We start from the raw sequence: 16134 nt of genomic DNA on the forward strand, positions 1-16134 counted from the left end.
TACGGAAAAGAAAAGAAAAGAAAATAAGAATTTGACTATTATTTTTCTTAAAAATAGTTGGTGAAAAGGAAATTTTGATTTAAAATAATAATGATCAAATTCTAGTCTTTTCTTTTCTAGGGGTTCCAAACTGATCGCTAAGGTTTTTTATATGAATATCACTATTTGGTGGCAATAAGTTGGATACCATTAAGAGTTTGATGTCGGGCACTAGGGTATCTAAAGAATCTGAGGCGTAACCTTTATTTTTACGATCGACTTTTTGGTCTCTTTCTACAGTATTGTTCTACATGCTTTAATCTATTTTGTACATGTATAGAGTAAGTTTACCATGGCCAATGTGTAAATTCATCATTAAGTTTCTATACATGTAATTTTAATCAACATCGAGTTGATTTTATAATTGAGTGTCCAATAGTCTCTTCAACTCTCTATTGAATGCATTTCAGTTTTTTTCCTCATATTATATGTTTTGCTTCTCATACATTAAAACAAGAATCAAGAAGCCACTCATATTGCTCCTTATCTTTTAGCCAAGAACAAGTGGTTGGTGTTTACATTTCAACTTGAGAAAAAGGTGGAGAAAAAGCATGTGATGGATTATCATTGTGACCAACAAGTACAACATGTGAGGAATCACTGGATTCAACCCTACAACACAAGTCTTCTGTATCTTGAGGCGAAAGTGGGAAAAAAACACTTGCATGTCCACCAGCAAGCTCCCTTCTCTTGGAATGCACATATCTCCATGATGCAGGCATTTGTTTGTGTGCCCACTAGAAGATTTAGGGAGCTATTTGGTACTCATCACATACACTTAACACTCATGAGAGTTCTCCCACCCAAAATGTTGATCCACACACTCATGCATATGTACATGTGTGGAAGCATGTGCGCATCGATGTGAGGGTACAGAGCAGAGGAGGAGAGATGGCAAGGCAGGATCATCTTTGGCCTTAGCATATGTAAATATCTATGACTTGTAAGTTCTAGAATTAGGGATCTTCTCTTCAACATGGGAACGTGGTCTTCGAGTCAAAAGGTTTGAATCCCAAACTTTGTTCACCTCTCAAGCTTCTCTTCTTTTCTTTAAAAAACAAAAAAAAAAAAAAACGAGTATAACAATTAAGCTTATTTTAGGGATTGAAAGAATTAATCTGGGTGGGGGAGAAGAGAGAAGGACAAACAGAGACAGGCACGTAATAAACTAATGAACGCCCGAATCCCATATTAACGCTCCTCTTCATGAACACGAACCCATGCACAAGAGGAAATCCAGACTAGACTCCTAGCAAAGGCCTTAATTACCTGTAACCCTCTCGACCTCTGTGCATGGCAATATTCACGTATTCTTTCCGAGGAGGCACGGGCGCTCCGCCGATTTCTCCCAGGCGAGTCCAGTTTCTAGGGTTTGAATAATCTCTTATCGTTCGATTACCGTGCAAAAGACCTCTCCAAATACTCATTTTTTTATACCATATGGGCCACTTAGTGATCGCTCCAGTAAACCGGTGCCGGTGAAAAGCAACAAAACCCAAACCCAAAAATCTTCTCCTTCATCACCCTCGTTTCTTTGTTTTTTCCTCTTTTTCTTCTTTACTCTCCCTTGAAGCGACGTCGTTCTCTCCCAGGCACCAACGGTTGGCCACTTCAATTTTTACCATTATATTTTAAATGTGACGACCCAATACGGTAGACCGACCGACCACCACCCTTTGTGCCCTTCATCAATCTCCGCGCTTTTCATGCATCATGGTCCCTCTTCCTCTCTCTCCTTCTCACACTACACACCTCTCAGGTCCTGCCAAAAACTGAGACCCAAAACCGCATTTTGCGGTTTTCGATTGATCCCCACTCGCCAAACCGGTTCATGATGGAAACCGCTTGTTCGGTTGGGAAAATGAGAAGAGAAAAACCAGACGACTGTCTCGAAAGGTGGAAGTGGCGGCGGCGGCGGCGGTGGCGGTGGTGGTGATGGTGGAGGAATTAGGATATATAGGCCAAGAGATGGTCTCTTGTCGACAGGTATGCCTGTCCATGTTCTGTTTGTAGGTTTGCATAATTGGGGTTTCCCGAATGCAGATATATTAGTTTTTCCATGAAGTTGGAAGCGATGAACTGGATTGGATTGAAGCACGTGCGATAACGTAGTCATGCATGCAGAACAACACGTGCACTTCCCATGCATACTTGCAGGCATGAACTGATGCAATACCATGCATGCAGCTCTTCCGGATTTTTATCCTTCTCCGAATGTGCGTTTACACGTGCGGAGACCGGGAGCATTTTCTTATCCGAATTAATACGACCTAGTTATGAACAACTAGGAATCGGTTTGTTCACAAACATACCCTTTCGGAGGGGATGTAACTCCCTTAAAATGGGTTTATAATGCAGGTTTAGATGCCAAAGAGGTGCCTTTAAATACCAGAAAGACTTTCTAGGGTAAGCAATCAAAGCACAGCGGAAACCCTATCAACAAGTGGGCTTTACTATAGCGAGAAAGTCGTATTATCTCTCCTCCCCCTCTCTTAGTTGGGTATGATTATGATGAGATTACCGAGAGCATTTATTTTTACAGAGCTGCAGGCTTTGAATAATATAAAACTTTTGAAGCCATGTGTTTTACCCTCTTTGATTCCTTTCTTGACGGTCAAACTTACAGTGGGGATTACACCCTCCAAGATGAAATTTCCCCCCTCTTTCTGAAACACCCGCTTTAAACAATCCATGATAAGAGTACAGAAGAAAAAGTATTTACTGGAAAACAGAAAAAAAAAACTGAGAGAGAAAGAGAGATATAGAAAGATTGGATGATAGCAAGTAAATTCCATCCTATCTGTCTCCATAGCTTGAGGATGAAATAACAGCCTTAAAAGGGACCCGGAAGACAAGGGTTGGTGTCCACATAGAGGGGTGCAGGTAGCAAACCCGTCTCATTTCCTGTGTGTATTTTAAGCTTGTTTCCTCCCCTTTTTCCCCTTCTCTGGCTTGTCATTTCCACTTGAATGTTTTAAGGAGATGAAAATCCATGAAAATGGCTACAAGGTGGTTATGGGCAGAGGGGCCAGAAAAAGGTTGAAGGAGAGCCCGGCTGGGACGGGGGAGGTTTGATGATTTGGAAGAGGAGATAATAGTAAAATAAAGGATGGGAATGGGAGAAAGTTATGGGTTTTAAGGGGTTTTTTGAGAGTGAGGGGCCAATGACAAGGCTGTTGCTGGGTCAGATTACTGACATGAAATGACTCTTTTCCAAGTGGCCATGAATAAATGGGTGTGGAGGAGGCCCTGCGTGTGTGTATTTTGTCACACACTGTCAGGCAGCAGCTTCTTTCCACAGGTGTCCAGACGACATGTAACGTGATATTATATCATACTCTGAGGAACCTGCCTAACCTAGCTTCAAAGAGAATGGTTGTGAGGATAAGTTTGTAGAGTTTGCCTAACCCCGTGCGCCTTCAAGATATTAGGCATCACACGCAGATTACTTTTCTCTGAGAGAGATCACCGAGAGAGAGAGAGAGAGAGAGAGAGAGAGAGATTATATTAAAAATAAATTAATGGACGACTAACTTTCTGTTTTTAGGCACCGATTCATATTTAAGACTCTTAAGGAAAATCTTTGGTGAGTCAGGCCTCTATTGCACTGTTTAAGGAAGTGAGAGTCATGTATAAAATCTGTCCACAGTTTGCTTTGTTTGAAATGTTTCCTTCTTTCATTTCTTGACCTTTCCTCTTCTCTTCCAACCCCGATGCACCCCTCTGCAACTTCCATATCTCAGACAGGCTCCACCTTCGTCCTCCTTCAGACTTAATGGAATCTCTCCTCTATTGCAGCAGCAAGTAAATCTCACCTTTTTTTTTCTCATTATTTTAGGGTGCACTCAAGTCCTATTTCGTTTTCCCATCTCTTCACCTTCGATGGCCTCCGTCAACAATTGGTTGGCCTTTTCTCTTTCCCCCCAAGAACTACCTGCACAATCTCAAAGCCATGCGCCTCCTGCCGTCTCCCGTCTTATGTCCACCGACTCTGTCTCTCGTTCTGGCCTTGCTTTCAACTCTGATGAAGTCTCTGGAGGAGATGTATCAGGCGATTGCTTTGATCTCGGTTCCGACTCCACTGCTCCCTCACTTAACATTTCTAATCTCAGACCCGACGGCCCTTTTGGTATTCTGGAAGCTTTCAACAGAACCCAACAACCTCAAGGTGAGCAAACCCGTTTTGAAAATATAAAACGAAATCTCAAATCATGATAACAAACAAGAAGAAACAAGGGAAACGGAAAACTGCAAGTATCTGCTAATTCTCATGTGGTAATTTGTTTTCAGATTGGAATATGAAGAGCATCAGCATGAACTGTGACAACAACTTCAAGACAAACTCCGAGCTTTCCATGTTAGTGGGTTCTAGTAGCAACCAGAGTCTGGACCAGGAGGAGCCCAAACTGGAAGATTTTCTCGGCGGGCATTCATTTTCCGATCATGAGCAAAAGCTTACTGCATGCGGTGGGATGCCCCAAAGCTACGATAGTAACGGGGAATATATGTTCTCGAACTGCTCTTTGCAGCTTCCACTGGCTGCCCCAGCGTCAGATGCAAACGGAGGGAACGGAAATGGCATAAGCAATTCCATAGGATTATCGATGATCAAGTCTTGGTTGAGGAACCAACCGGCGCCTCAACAACAAGAGAACAAGAACGATAACAACGCCAGCAACTGTAATGGGACAGCATCTACTGGAACCCTAGCAAATAATGCTCAGGCATTATCACTTTCCATGAGTACTGGTTCCCAGTCAAGCTCACCTTTGCCTCTCCTTGCTGCTTCGGCGAATGGAAACGGAGGAGAAAACTCGACCGAAAATAAGCAGAAGACAGCTTCCTCTGATGGCCAAAGCGCTTCCATGGAGTCAGTACCTAGGAAGTCAATTGATACATTTGGGCAGAGAACCTCCATCTATCGTGGTGTAACAAGGTCCACCATCATTTTCTCATGGATCTGCACTGAAATGCCTGATTTTGATGTCTTTTTTCAACACTTTAATCCTTGATGCAATTCATCTTTAATTTCTTTATTTTTTTATTTTTTATTTTGACATTGGAGGTCCTATTAATGGCAATATTGAGTCATCTTTCAACTTTTTCCTCTCGTAACTATTCGATTTGCTCCCAGGAGTATTTCTTAAAGAAGAGAGAAAAATATGCTTGTTCGTTTCACTTTCTTTTTCCTGAATATTTAGAGTATTTTACAGGCATAGATGGACTGGCAGATATGAAGCTCATCTATGGGACAACAGTTGTAGGAGAGAAGGTCAGACTCGGAAGGGACGGCAAGGTACACTAATACATTTTTCTCTTCTAAGCTGCATCTGTTTTGCAGATTGAAAAGATTTCAGTCCAAGATTGGCTCTTTTATTAACTTCTCTTTTTCTTTTTTTATTGTGACTCTTGGCATTATTGTCACCGGCATGGCTCTAATTCAACATGGCTTCAGTTTATCTGGGTAAGCAGTAACTATGCTCGTTGTTATGCATTTTAAGCAATGGCCCTATATTTGTTGCTTGGTTTTCTTTTCTTGCATATGCCTCAAGGCTACGGATTAAACAGTGCCTTTCATTCATTTGTATCTGACTAGGTGGTTACGACAAGGAAGAAAAAGCAGCTAGGGCTTATGATTTGGCTGCGCTTAAGTACTGGGGTTCAACAACAACTACAAACTTTCCTGTAAGTGTCTCACTTTTCTTCTTCTTCTCAGTTCATAATTTTCTGGTAATTTATATTAGGAATGCATTGATGGAGCCATGGGCTTTGTTATGTGTGTAGATAAGCAATTACGAGAAAGAGTTGGAGGAGATGAAACACATGACCAGGCAAGAATATGTGGCATCTCTTCGAAGGTAATGCCATGCATCTCGGTTTATTGGGGAAGATGGAATTAAAATTTTGTAAGGTTATGGTCTCTAACTAATTATAAAACATGCAGAAAAAGCAGTGGATTTTCACGGGGAGCATCCATTTACAGGGGTGTAACAAGGTATTTTCATCTGTTTTCTATGAATAAGGGCTCACTCTAATCAAGTTCTGATGATGAACAGTAGAAAGGTCAGTTGCTGGTCACAGATAACTTGTCTTAGGTCGTAAAAAAATAAAGTATAAAAAATTTTGAAGATCATTTACCGTGCTTCACGGATACATGCGCTTTTACCTATTCTTTTCTTCAGATTACATAGACTGGAGTTTACCACCAGTGAGTGAAAAATCAGAATGTTCGTTTTTCTTGTAATCTTTTTGGTGAAACTCCATTACAAAAAATGCTTCTTAATAGTTATTCTCCTCTCGCTTTTTCTTGATTCTTTCATCAGATTCATTGAGCATTTCTAGTATTTCAGATGACTGAAGGCATTTGATGCATACCTTCTTCTGACAAATGGTTCAATACATCCCATTCAGTAGAGTTCTTTCCTGTTCAATGATTGTTTATTTGTCCTCTTACCTTGCAGGCACCATCAGCATGGAAGGTGGCAGGCAAGGATAGGAAGAGTCGCGGGGAACAAGGACCTTTACTTGGGAACTTTCAGTAAGCTCACTGTCGTAATTTCAGCAAATTTTTTATCATAAGCTATTTAAGTGTAAAAGGGTATTCAAATTAAGAACCAAATTCTGTGCAGGCACCCAGGAAGAAGCAGCAGAAGCGTATGACATTGCTGCTATTAAGTTTCGTGGACTAAATGCCGTGACAAACTTTGATATGAGCCGATACGATGTAAACAGCATAATGGAGAGCAGCACGTTGCCAATCGGTGGAGCAGCGAAGCGTTTGAAAGAAGCCGAGCAGACAGAAACAAGTGTTGATGGCCGAAGAACTGACCTCGATAATATCACTTCACAGCTTACTGAAGGTATCAATAGCTACGGATCGCACCACGGATGGCCTACCATCGGCTTCCAACAAGCTCAACCTTTGAGCATGCATTACCCTTACGGTCAGCAGAGAAGTTGGTGCAAGCAAGAGCACGACAATGTCACTGCTCAAAACTTTCAGGATCTTCACCAGCTTCATATGGGCAACACCCACAACTTCTTCCAGCCCTCTGTGATTCACAACCTCATGAGCTTGGATTCGTCATCTCTGGAGCACAGTTCGGGTTCAAATTCTGTCATTTACAGTGGTGGTTCAGGGAGCAATGGAAGCTATCACGGAGTTGTTGGCGGAAGCAATGGATATGCGTTGCCCATAGGCACTGTCATAGCAGATCAAAGCCAGCAGAATCAAGGAAATTTTGGGGATGGTGAAGTGAAGCAGATGGGTTTTGATAATATGTTGGCATCTACTGATCCGTTTTCTGCCAGGAATGTTTACTACCTGTCACAACAAACACCCGGCATTGTGAAGGCTAATGTCTATGACCAAAGTGCCAGTTGCAACAATTGGATGCCTAACACGGTTCAGGCTCTGGCACAAAGATCTAACAACCTGGCAGTGTGCCATGGAGCTCCAGTTTTCACTGTCTGGAATGATACCTAGATTGGTTGAGTGAAGGGAAGGCAGCAGGTGGACACAAGGGGGGAGAAATGGAAGGAATAGAAGAAAAGAGTAGGAAACAGAAAAGAGATGTATACAGAGCTTACCACCTGATTCTAATTTTTTTTTTTTTTTCGTTGTCCCCTTTTTTCCCGTTTTTGTATCAGGAAACTAAACAAAGGTGTTTTGCCCGGAAGCATTTTACATAAGGATTTGGCTGAAGTTCGGCATTAGCAAGAGAGGCTGAGACTTGTCGAAATTTTCTGCCTGTCTTGCTTTGCATTTTGGAACTTCGGATGGATGGATCCTGGAAAGTCTTATGTAAATTCGATTAAATAATATTGTGATCACATGCATGGATTTTTTTCGTCGAAAGTTGACATGAGCAGGTTCTATAAGCTCAATCTGTGTGAATCTTCGTCCGCTGAAACGAACAAACGCACGATGATCTTTTGTATGCTTTCAGTCTATATTTTATGATGTGAATCGGCACTTTGTGGGTACAGGATCTTTGATTTCAATAATTCCTATTGGGTAACTACCGAAAGTGCCATAGTACGTTCGAATTGATTAAATAAATACGTATATTGTTCGTTTTGAAGCTTATTTGCCTTAATCTAGTTAAACTAGACCAACGGAAGCACTTCAACATAATTAAATAATGAGTTTAGTTTTTCTTTTAGTTCAAGTGGTCTTCTTCTTCTTCTTCTCTAAAGAGTATGATGAAAACGTTCTTTCTAAAATCTGAATTCTTATGCAAGATAAGCTTAATTTACTCAGCCATTGTCTAACATTAAATCTTGAGGTCACGACTGATACCCTCTCGTTATCGTTGCGATTCTTGAGAATGATCTTGGTTCTTAAATTTCGTTCCTACAACTATCCCAATAACCCAATTTCTGTGTCAGGGCTGCCTGTCATGACAGTAGTAGTATAAGTTTGGTAAATCGGGGAGGAAAACCACCACCGAAAAGTCTCAACCTATTTGGAAGCTCCTCTCGAGAGGGACGCATTATTTTGAAGTTTCTGAAGATAAATTCGTTCGGCCTTATTGATCAACTTATCCTTTGTGCGGAAGCTATCTTTCCTTCTACGGGAATGAATGCATGCATACATGAGAAGTTGACACGGAGGAAATCAGATTCTTCGTTTCATTAGAAGCAGAGACGGATTATTAATTAGATTGTCCATGTTAATGCAATTTGATTTCGGAAGATGAAGAAGCAAAATCATCAAATTCCCTCTTGCGTTCAGGTGATCACTTTAATTATAACTCCGTTTAAAAGGGAACAAGATTCTTATCCTTTGTAGGGGAGTTGGTCAAAAAAGCTGAGAAGATGATGAGTGGGGGAAAGTAGAAATAAGGAAAAAAGAGTCGTCCTCTTTCAGGTTTTTTCTGCAGGTCTTCCTTCCTTTTGGAGACGATAGTGATACTCACAACGCACTCGCCCCGACTCGCCCCCACTATTTTATTCACTCTCTCCGCACGGCAAACGAAGAAATTGGGAGTTTTGCGAGCCACAAAACTGATTCCCTGGTTTCTGAAGAGAGAAATGGCGAATTATAAATGCCATTATTATAGGTGTTTGTTTAGGGTTTTCCTCGGCCACGCCCGCCTCGGGAATCCGATATATGAATTAACCTCGAAATTCGTCACGCGGGCGTGTTTACTCTGTAAAGAGCGCCAAAAAGATACAAAAAAAACGTAAAAAAAAATCTCCGTCCACGCTAAAGGACGAGAATTCCTCGGCCCTCCAAATCTGTCTTCCCTCCGCGTAACATGAACAAAAACCGCCCTTGAGACCCACCATTATTCGCCTGCGAAAGGGAAAGGAGCCGCACCCTGTTCCAAATGCCATCTTAACAAACCAATCTGCTGCCCTCTCTCTCGTCTCTCTCCTCATTCTTTTCTTATTTATTTGGTTTGATGCATGATCTCGCTAACGTGGAGAAAGGATCCGCACCAGCCTCCTCTTTCTCGTCATCCATTTCTTTGTTTGTTTAGGATGATTCAGCTCCGATGGTGGAGTAGGGGGGCCTCTCCGTTCATCCTTATCTTTTACCTCTGCAAAATTCTTTGCCTTTTGTTTTTACTCACTGTTCCTTGTTCCAGTACTTACGTCATTTTAAATGTTCTTTCAGTCTTCTGAGCGGCACCAAAAGCAAACATAGTCAGTTTGGATGTAGCTTCTTATCACTTACTCTGATTCGCTCAAGTTGCCATATTTGATCAATGAATCTTTTCTAATCCATTAAAGCCCTGTATAGGGCCTCAGCCATCACAGATGTTACTTTAATAATTGCATGGATCAGCTTCCTCTATCAACTGTTCACGATTATGATTGACAAACAAAACTAGCATTAACCCCGGATTCATAAAACACGGCAGCAAATACGCCGCTACGGCCTTAACTTTTGCTTCTGGTAACGACAGCATCCCCCCCATTTCCTCGTCTTCTTCCATTTGTCATCGGAAAAGTAAATCTTCAAGTGACTGTATTTTCTGGGTCTATCGTTCGTTCTCTTTTATCTCGTCTTCGTTGTCGTTTTCATGGGATGCCATTTATCTTTTGAGACCAAGTTTGAGGGCCTCTAGTGGCGATTTGCATGAATCAAACTTGAACGAAAATTGAGTAGGGGAACGAACTCAAACAGGATTAGGACTTCCATAGAGACAAGGATAGAGTTTCTCTAGTGCCTGCAATCCAACTTCTACAAAGGCACATAGGCTCTTCTCTGTGGCCGTCTGTCCACGTTCCTTTTGGCCCATCATCTTATTCTCCCCCAACCATCTACTTTCTTTGGCCATTACCTATTTTTACTAATCTAATCAGTTCTCCAAAATTTGTACAATTATCTTGCTATATAGGTTTCAAAGGAAAGGCATTGAAAGGGCCTCAAGGGATTGTTTGTGCCACTATTAAAAGGTAAATTGATGAAAAAAATTCATTTTCCTTAACTAATTGTTTATTAAAAAATTCCCTTTTGAGTCACTATAAGAAACATTGAGAAAACTAATTGCAATGTTTGTACCTATACTAGAACAAAAGTTTTAAGTTTTACTAATTACAAAAAAACTTAGGTGGAGGTCAAAGGGGAAAGTGGTGAAGGGATACCTTAATACCTATGGGTTTATTTTTTATTGGTATCTATTGGACCAATTGAAACTTCATTTTTCTATCTATTTTTAACTTTTGGTAGAACAAAAATAACTTGGGTAAAAAACTTTATCCCCTAAAATTAGCACAATTAAAACTAAAAAAAAAATTCATTTGTACGTTTTTCCTTTGGTTCATCACTACTATAGGCGTTATAGGGCTTGTGCACTCAATAAGAGTGAATAACATGAAATACACATCTTGGTAGGCACACATGAGCGATACCAATAAGCACATTTTCGTTGGACAAGGTACATGGTAGTCACCCCCCAAAAACCCCGCCCATCATTGCTTTCGACCATCATTAGCTGATGCAAAGGCCTATAACAACATAACATTGAAGCGTCAACCATTCCATGCTAGATGACCACCTAGGCTCACCTCAAGACTCACTATTGAGGTCGACCAATATGTAACCTACGTTTGGGGCTATACTATAAGAAATAAGTTTTCTCGGCAAAAATATCTTTTGAGAACAATGCATTTTTCGTTGACAATGATATTCTTGGTAAAGTATTTATTTGAGAATGTTTCCAGGAATAAACCGTCAAAAAATATTGTCAGTGAAAAAAATTTCACAAGCAATCATAAAGCATTTTTTACAATTTATTTTGTTGAGAATTAATTTAATTAATTTTAAAAAGTTAATTCTCAGTGAAATAATTTCATTGAGAATTACCTTAGTTAATTTTTACAAAAAAACTATCAGATAAATTATTTCATTGAGAAAATTTCCCTATATTCTTTATTTTTGTTATTTTAATTTCCTATATACATTTTAAAACATTTATTAAAATAAAATATATAATTTAGAAAAAAATAAATTCAAAATTAGATTTATATGATTGAATATATAAACATATAAATAATATATTAAAAAATAATTTCAAAGGTTCAAAATTTTAAGTATAAAAATATGTTGTAAATAATATATATATACACACACACACACACAAAAATGTATCTAAAAAACATGTTATGAAGAAAGACCGAGGTGGGAGAGCTTGGGTGATGCCAAGCTTATCCAAAATCACAAGAAGGAGACACAATGCCACAAGAAGCTAATAAACCCATCATTTGAGTCATCTTGGCCTCTAGCCTTCTCATGGTAATTGACGTGACTACCTCCCTTCTTTGAGCAAGCTTCTCATTTGTCTTCTCTAATTCAGCTGTTTGGGTTACACTAGCTGCTCCTAAACTCAGAATTATAGTAGGTGGTGCACTAAGACCCATCCCCCTTTTCATAATTACAAGAACCCATTTGTAGAAGGTCCCTATCTTTTCTTAAAAGTGTAAGGAAGATTTGAAGAGAGCTGTTTAAAGGGTTAGAATATTAGAGAAGGGAAGAAGAGAGGAGTAGAGGAAGAGAGGAAGATATAAAGAGAGCCAAAAGGACAAAAGAGAATAAGAGAGAAGAAAGGAGAGGAGAAGTGCTTGGGTAAGAATTTGAGAGAGAAAAAAGAAGCGAGAGATATTTTGGAATATGTTTGACTAATTTTTTTTTCAACCAACACCCCTATTTATAGTATTATTTAGAAAACTCCTTAATCAAATAGGATTACATAACTCAAGAAGAAATTATAAGGAATTGAAAGGATTAACATCAATCTATGAGAGATTGTAGGAATTAAAAGATTACATCAATTAAAGATAAATCTAATCTAGTGGGATCTTATTTTATCAAGAGAGGGGGGTATTTTTTCCTTTTTGCCCTCATATCCCACGCCTCTTATTTCTTTAAGGTGGTACTTTGTATTTTGTGGTGGCTTCTCTTTCTATTTTTCTTCCTCTCTTATTCTCTTATACTTTTCTTCTCATCTATGTTGGGTTTCTATCACACAACCAATCGAAACACCCATTAGGTTATAGCACTATAGTCGGGTTCTACACTTGCAGCCATAAGCCTCCTAAACTAAACTGTCCATATGTTCTGTAAAAGTTGTATATAGTATTTACTAATTTGTCTAAATTTAGTTAAAACAAGTAAAATATAAAAATACCTAATACTAACATGGGCAACTCCGAATTGTTCTTAAAGAAAACAACTTTGTGGACTTCACCATATAAAATCAAGTTAGATCTATAGACCTTTTAAGGAAATAAAAAAATATCAACAATAGTATTCATACCATCTTATGGCACGTTTGCACGAATGACTTTGACCCACATGTATGCCAATTAATTAATTAATTGTTTATCTATTTTCCACTGGTGTTAATTTTCTCGCCATCTCCTTGTAACTCTTTTGTCACAAAAGTTGAATTCCACCAATAATCGTTTAACATAACTTTTTTTTTTACTTTTTTTAGTGAGATCAGTTTTCTAATAATAATCTAAATACTTAATGAAGTAGTGAATTAATTAGCTAATTATTTAATTTAAAATATTTAATTAGGTCATTTTCATTATTTTACTACTCAATTAGATGATTAGATTATTAGTTAATTACTTATATGATTTATTAATTATTTTATTACCTATTTAACAAGTTGTTAATTAATAATTAATTAATTTCTAGTGAAATAGTTAATTAGGAATTAAGTCATCGATAGTTAAGTGACAAATTAAAAAATATGATTAAATAATAATTAATTTTTTATTTATATAAGTAACTAATTGTGTAATTAAATAATTACCTAATCAAATAATAATTAACAAATGGATAATTAAATGACTAATCCATTTATTTAATTAATCAATCAACTAGTTAATTAAATGATCACATGATTGATTAATTAATTAGTAATTAAGTAACGATAGTTAAGTAACTATGAACTTATTAAACATTACGATTAAGTAACTAATTAACTATTAAAAATATATAATGATTAAATAAAATATAATTAAGTAACTAATTCATTTGTGTAATTAACTAATTAATTAGTAATTAAGTAGTTGATAGTTAAGTAACTAATTAAACATTGTGATTATGTAATTGACAAATTAATTAATTATATAAATAACTAATTAAGCAATTAACAATTACATTGGAATTAACTAATGAATGATTAAGTTATTAATGTATTTATGTACTTAAATAAATAATTAAATAATTTTAAAATTGATTAAATGATTAACTAATTACATACGTTGCCTTGCCCTTATGAGGGTAAGTTAGTTTAAGACACCACGTATTTCTTTCCTTATTTGCTATTTATTGATTTGGGGAAAGAATAAAAAGTAATTTTTAAAAATATCATTTATTTTAATTATTACTTAAGTAATTAAATAGTTAATTTACATAAAATTAAATTATTTATTCTAAATAATTACCCCTGATGCAATTGCCTTCGAAAGTATAATTATAGCAAGGGTATATACCAATCCTAGCAGACTAAGCTTAGTAGAAAGTGCTTCAGTAGGGAAAATGAAGACAGGCTGAAAACAGTGCGCACATGGAGTATCTTTCTTCCTTTTTCCCTCTCTCTGTCCCCGTTAGGCTTCCCCGAACGATTTTGTTCAAACTGTAAGTGCTTTTTTCATTTGATTCATTCTCTCGAATCATTTTCTGTGTCTTTGTTATTCTCAGTGGCATTCTTCGGCTTCGTCGAAGTAGATCAGAGCAGTTTATGTTGTGTTAATTGTACATGATGCGTAGATCGTAAATTTTGTTGCCATGGCTCCATGACTAATAGGCAGACCCGCTTCGACTTTGTCATGTTTTTTTCTGATTTATCTTTCGTTCTCCTTTTTGTACTGTTTTTGCCACCTAGAGAATAAAGCTGGAAAAGGACTTCAGTCTGTAATTTTGTATGTTATTCCTTTCTTATCCGTTCGTATTTGAATTGCATTAGCGATCTTGAGAACTTGCTATCTTACATTTTACGTTTCTTTCTGATGCTTTGGAGGCATTGATTTTGACTTGCTTTTAGTTTCAAATCAAACTTAAAGACGCCTTAAGCTGATGATCTCGTGTTGAAATGATGTTTACTGTAGCCGCATAACTATTTTTTTTCTTGTCCTTAAATATTATAATTGTTTATTTGTTTACAAATTTTGCTCTCCGGTACTTGAATTAGAAAATCCAATTTTATTCCATTATGAGATTTCCCTTAGTTATTGAATTTTCTATATCACCTCTCATGTAGTTCAGTTTAACAATTTCACTTGTGGAATTTTCGTTTTTTTATTTTAGTTGCATTAGTTTTATGATATCATCTGGATCGTATTGCAATTTTATTGTTTTTAAATATTCTTTGAAAGGCAAACATTATAAAATTTTGAGGAAATGCAAAGAAATTTTGACTTGTTTTAGGCTCTAAACCTTGTAATTCAGGTTAAGGTCCTCTTGATGGAAAAAATAGATTTTTCTCCATGTAGATTTCAGTCTTGGCACATGCATGCATTATTATCTTAAGGTAAATTTTCTTGAGTGAGAACTGTTTGAGATATTAGTTGCTGGTTATAGTAATTCTAAATATTACTATGCATACTGTGCATGAAATATGAAACCTTTTTCTTACAAAAATGGTGATGCAAACTGGTATGATGTCACATCACCATAAAATATTTGCCTTTTATTTCAGGTCTGGTTGGCCTAACCTCAATTCTGATCCCCCTGAATTAAAAGCCTTGGCCTAACTATTTTTCCTTTTTCAGGTTAGGCAATTGGTCAAGGCGTCAGATAACTTTAGCATGTTTCATCAACAAGTCAGATAAGCGATGCAATATGGTCAGAAGATAATTGGTAAAGAATTCTGGATAAGTTGTTGGTTTTCTTCAGTAGACCATTTCATTACCTAGGAAATGTATCAGTGCTAGAGGATCTGATGGTTTTTTTTGACTTCTCTAGGAGCTGATGCTGGGTCTATTCAGTTATTATCTCACTATGGTGGTAACATGCACTTAATTTTACATTATTGACCAGCTTCCTGATAATAAATGCCGAGATCATGGACCTATTATGGGTTCTGTTTAAGATTTTTTATTTGTATTTGCTTCCATTTACACCAACACGGATGATGGGTGTAATTCTTGAATTTTATTGCTGAGTACACCACTTCACTGAGGTGATGGTGCACTTTTCCATTTGATGGAAGATATGTTAAACTAATGACAAGAATTTTAGGTTTGTTATCAAAGGCATATCTAGGACTTTGTCGTGGCAGCCTTTGGCTCTTTGAGAAGACAGTAGTAACCTCTTTCGGTCTTCTATGATTAGATTCCAAAACCTCACTGACAGTGCACTTTGAGATCATGCTCCGTGCCATATTATTTTAGATACTAAGTATTGATACTATAACTACTAAATTTTTTTATTTTTTTTTTGCCTCTTTTTTTAACAGTCTTCAGATGTTATATGCAATGTACAAGTGATTATGTTTTGGCCTCTTCTCTTTTCTTCATCTATATTTGATCACTAGATAGAGAAATTAGGATGCATGAGGATCTGAGGGATTGTGAATTTATAAACTGTAGATTTATGCATGTGGATTATGGAAAGGATATTCTATA

At 37.4% G+C, this 16134-nt stretch overlaps 1 protein-coding gene and 1 long non-coding RNA gene across 2 annotated transcripts; both read left to right on the forward strand.

The window, feature by feature from the left end:
• The first annotated feature begins 3921 nt into the window (after positions 1-3921).
• On the forward strand, positions 3922-7525 carry LOC137963792 (AP2-like ethylene-responsive transcription factor BBM). The gene is made up of 9 exons (XM_068810995.1): positions 3922-4207; positions 4330-4975; positions 5253-5335; positions 5495-5503; positions 5636-5724; positions 5824-5897; positions 5984-6034; positions 6501-6577; positions 6669-7525. The coding sequence occupies exons 1-9, from the start codon at positions 3922-3924 to the stop codon at positions 7523-7525; spliced, it is 2172 nt and encodes a 723-aa protein (XP_068667096.1).
• A 6532-nt stretch (positions 7526-14057) lies between these two features.
• On the forward strand, positions 14058-16068 carry LOC137961861 (uncharacterized). Its single transcript, XR_011115092.1, has 3 exons — positions 14058-14146; positions 15280-15367; positions 15473-16068. It is a non-coding gene; the product is annotated as an uncharacterized lncRNA (long non-coding RNA).
• Positions 16069-16134: the final 66 nt, after the last annotated feature.

The sequence above is a fragment of the Aristolochia californica genome, unplaced genomic scaffold (assembly GCF_029961685.1).
Source record: "Aristolochia californica isolate CCGP_79_NKW_82.1479 unplaced genomic scaffold, dmAriCali1.0.hap1 SCAF_4, whole genome shotgun sequence".
Lineage (NCBI taxonomy): Eukaryota > Viridiplantae > Streptophyta > Magnoliopsida > Piperales > Aristolochiaceae > Aristolochia > Aristolochia californica.

What these genes read in the sequence shown, in the direction of transcription:
- LOC137963792 (XM_068810995.1), top strand. Translation starts at nt 3,922, where the DNA reads ATGGCCTCCGTCAACAATTGGTTGGCCTTTTCTCTTTCCCCCCAAGAA. An exon ending in CAGAACCCAACAACCTCAAG is followed by an intron (nt 4,208 to 4,329) that starts GTGAGCAAACCC and finishes ATTTGTTTTCAG; the next exon opens with ATTGGAATATGAAGAGCATC. An exon ending in ATCTATCGTGGTGTAACAAG is followed by an intron (nt 4,976 to 5,252) that starts GTCCACCATCAT and finishes AGTATTTTACAG; the next exon opens with GCATAGATGGACTGGCAGAT.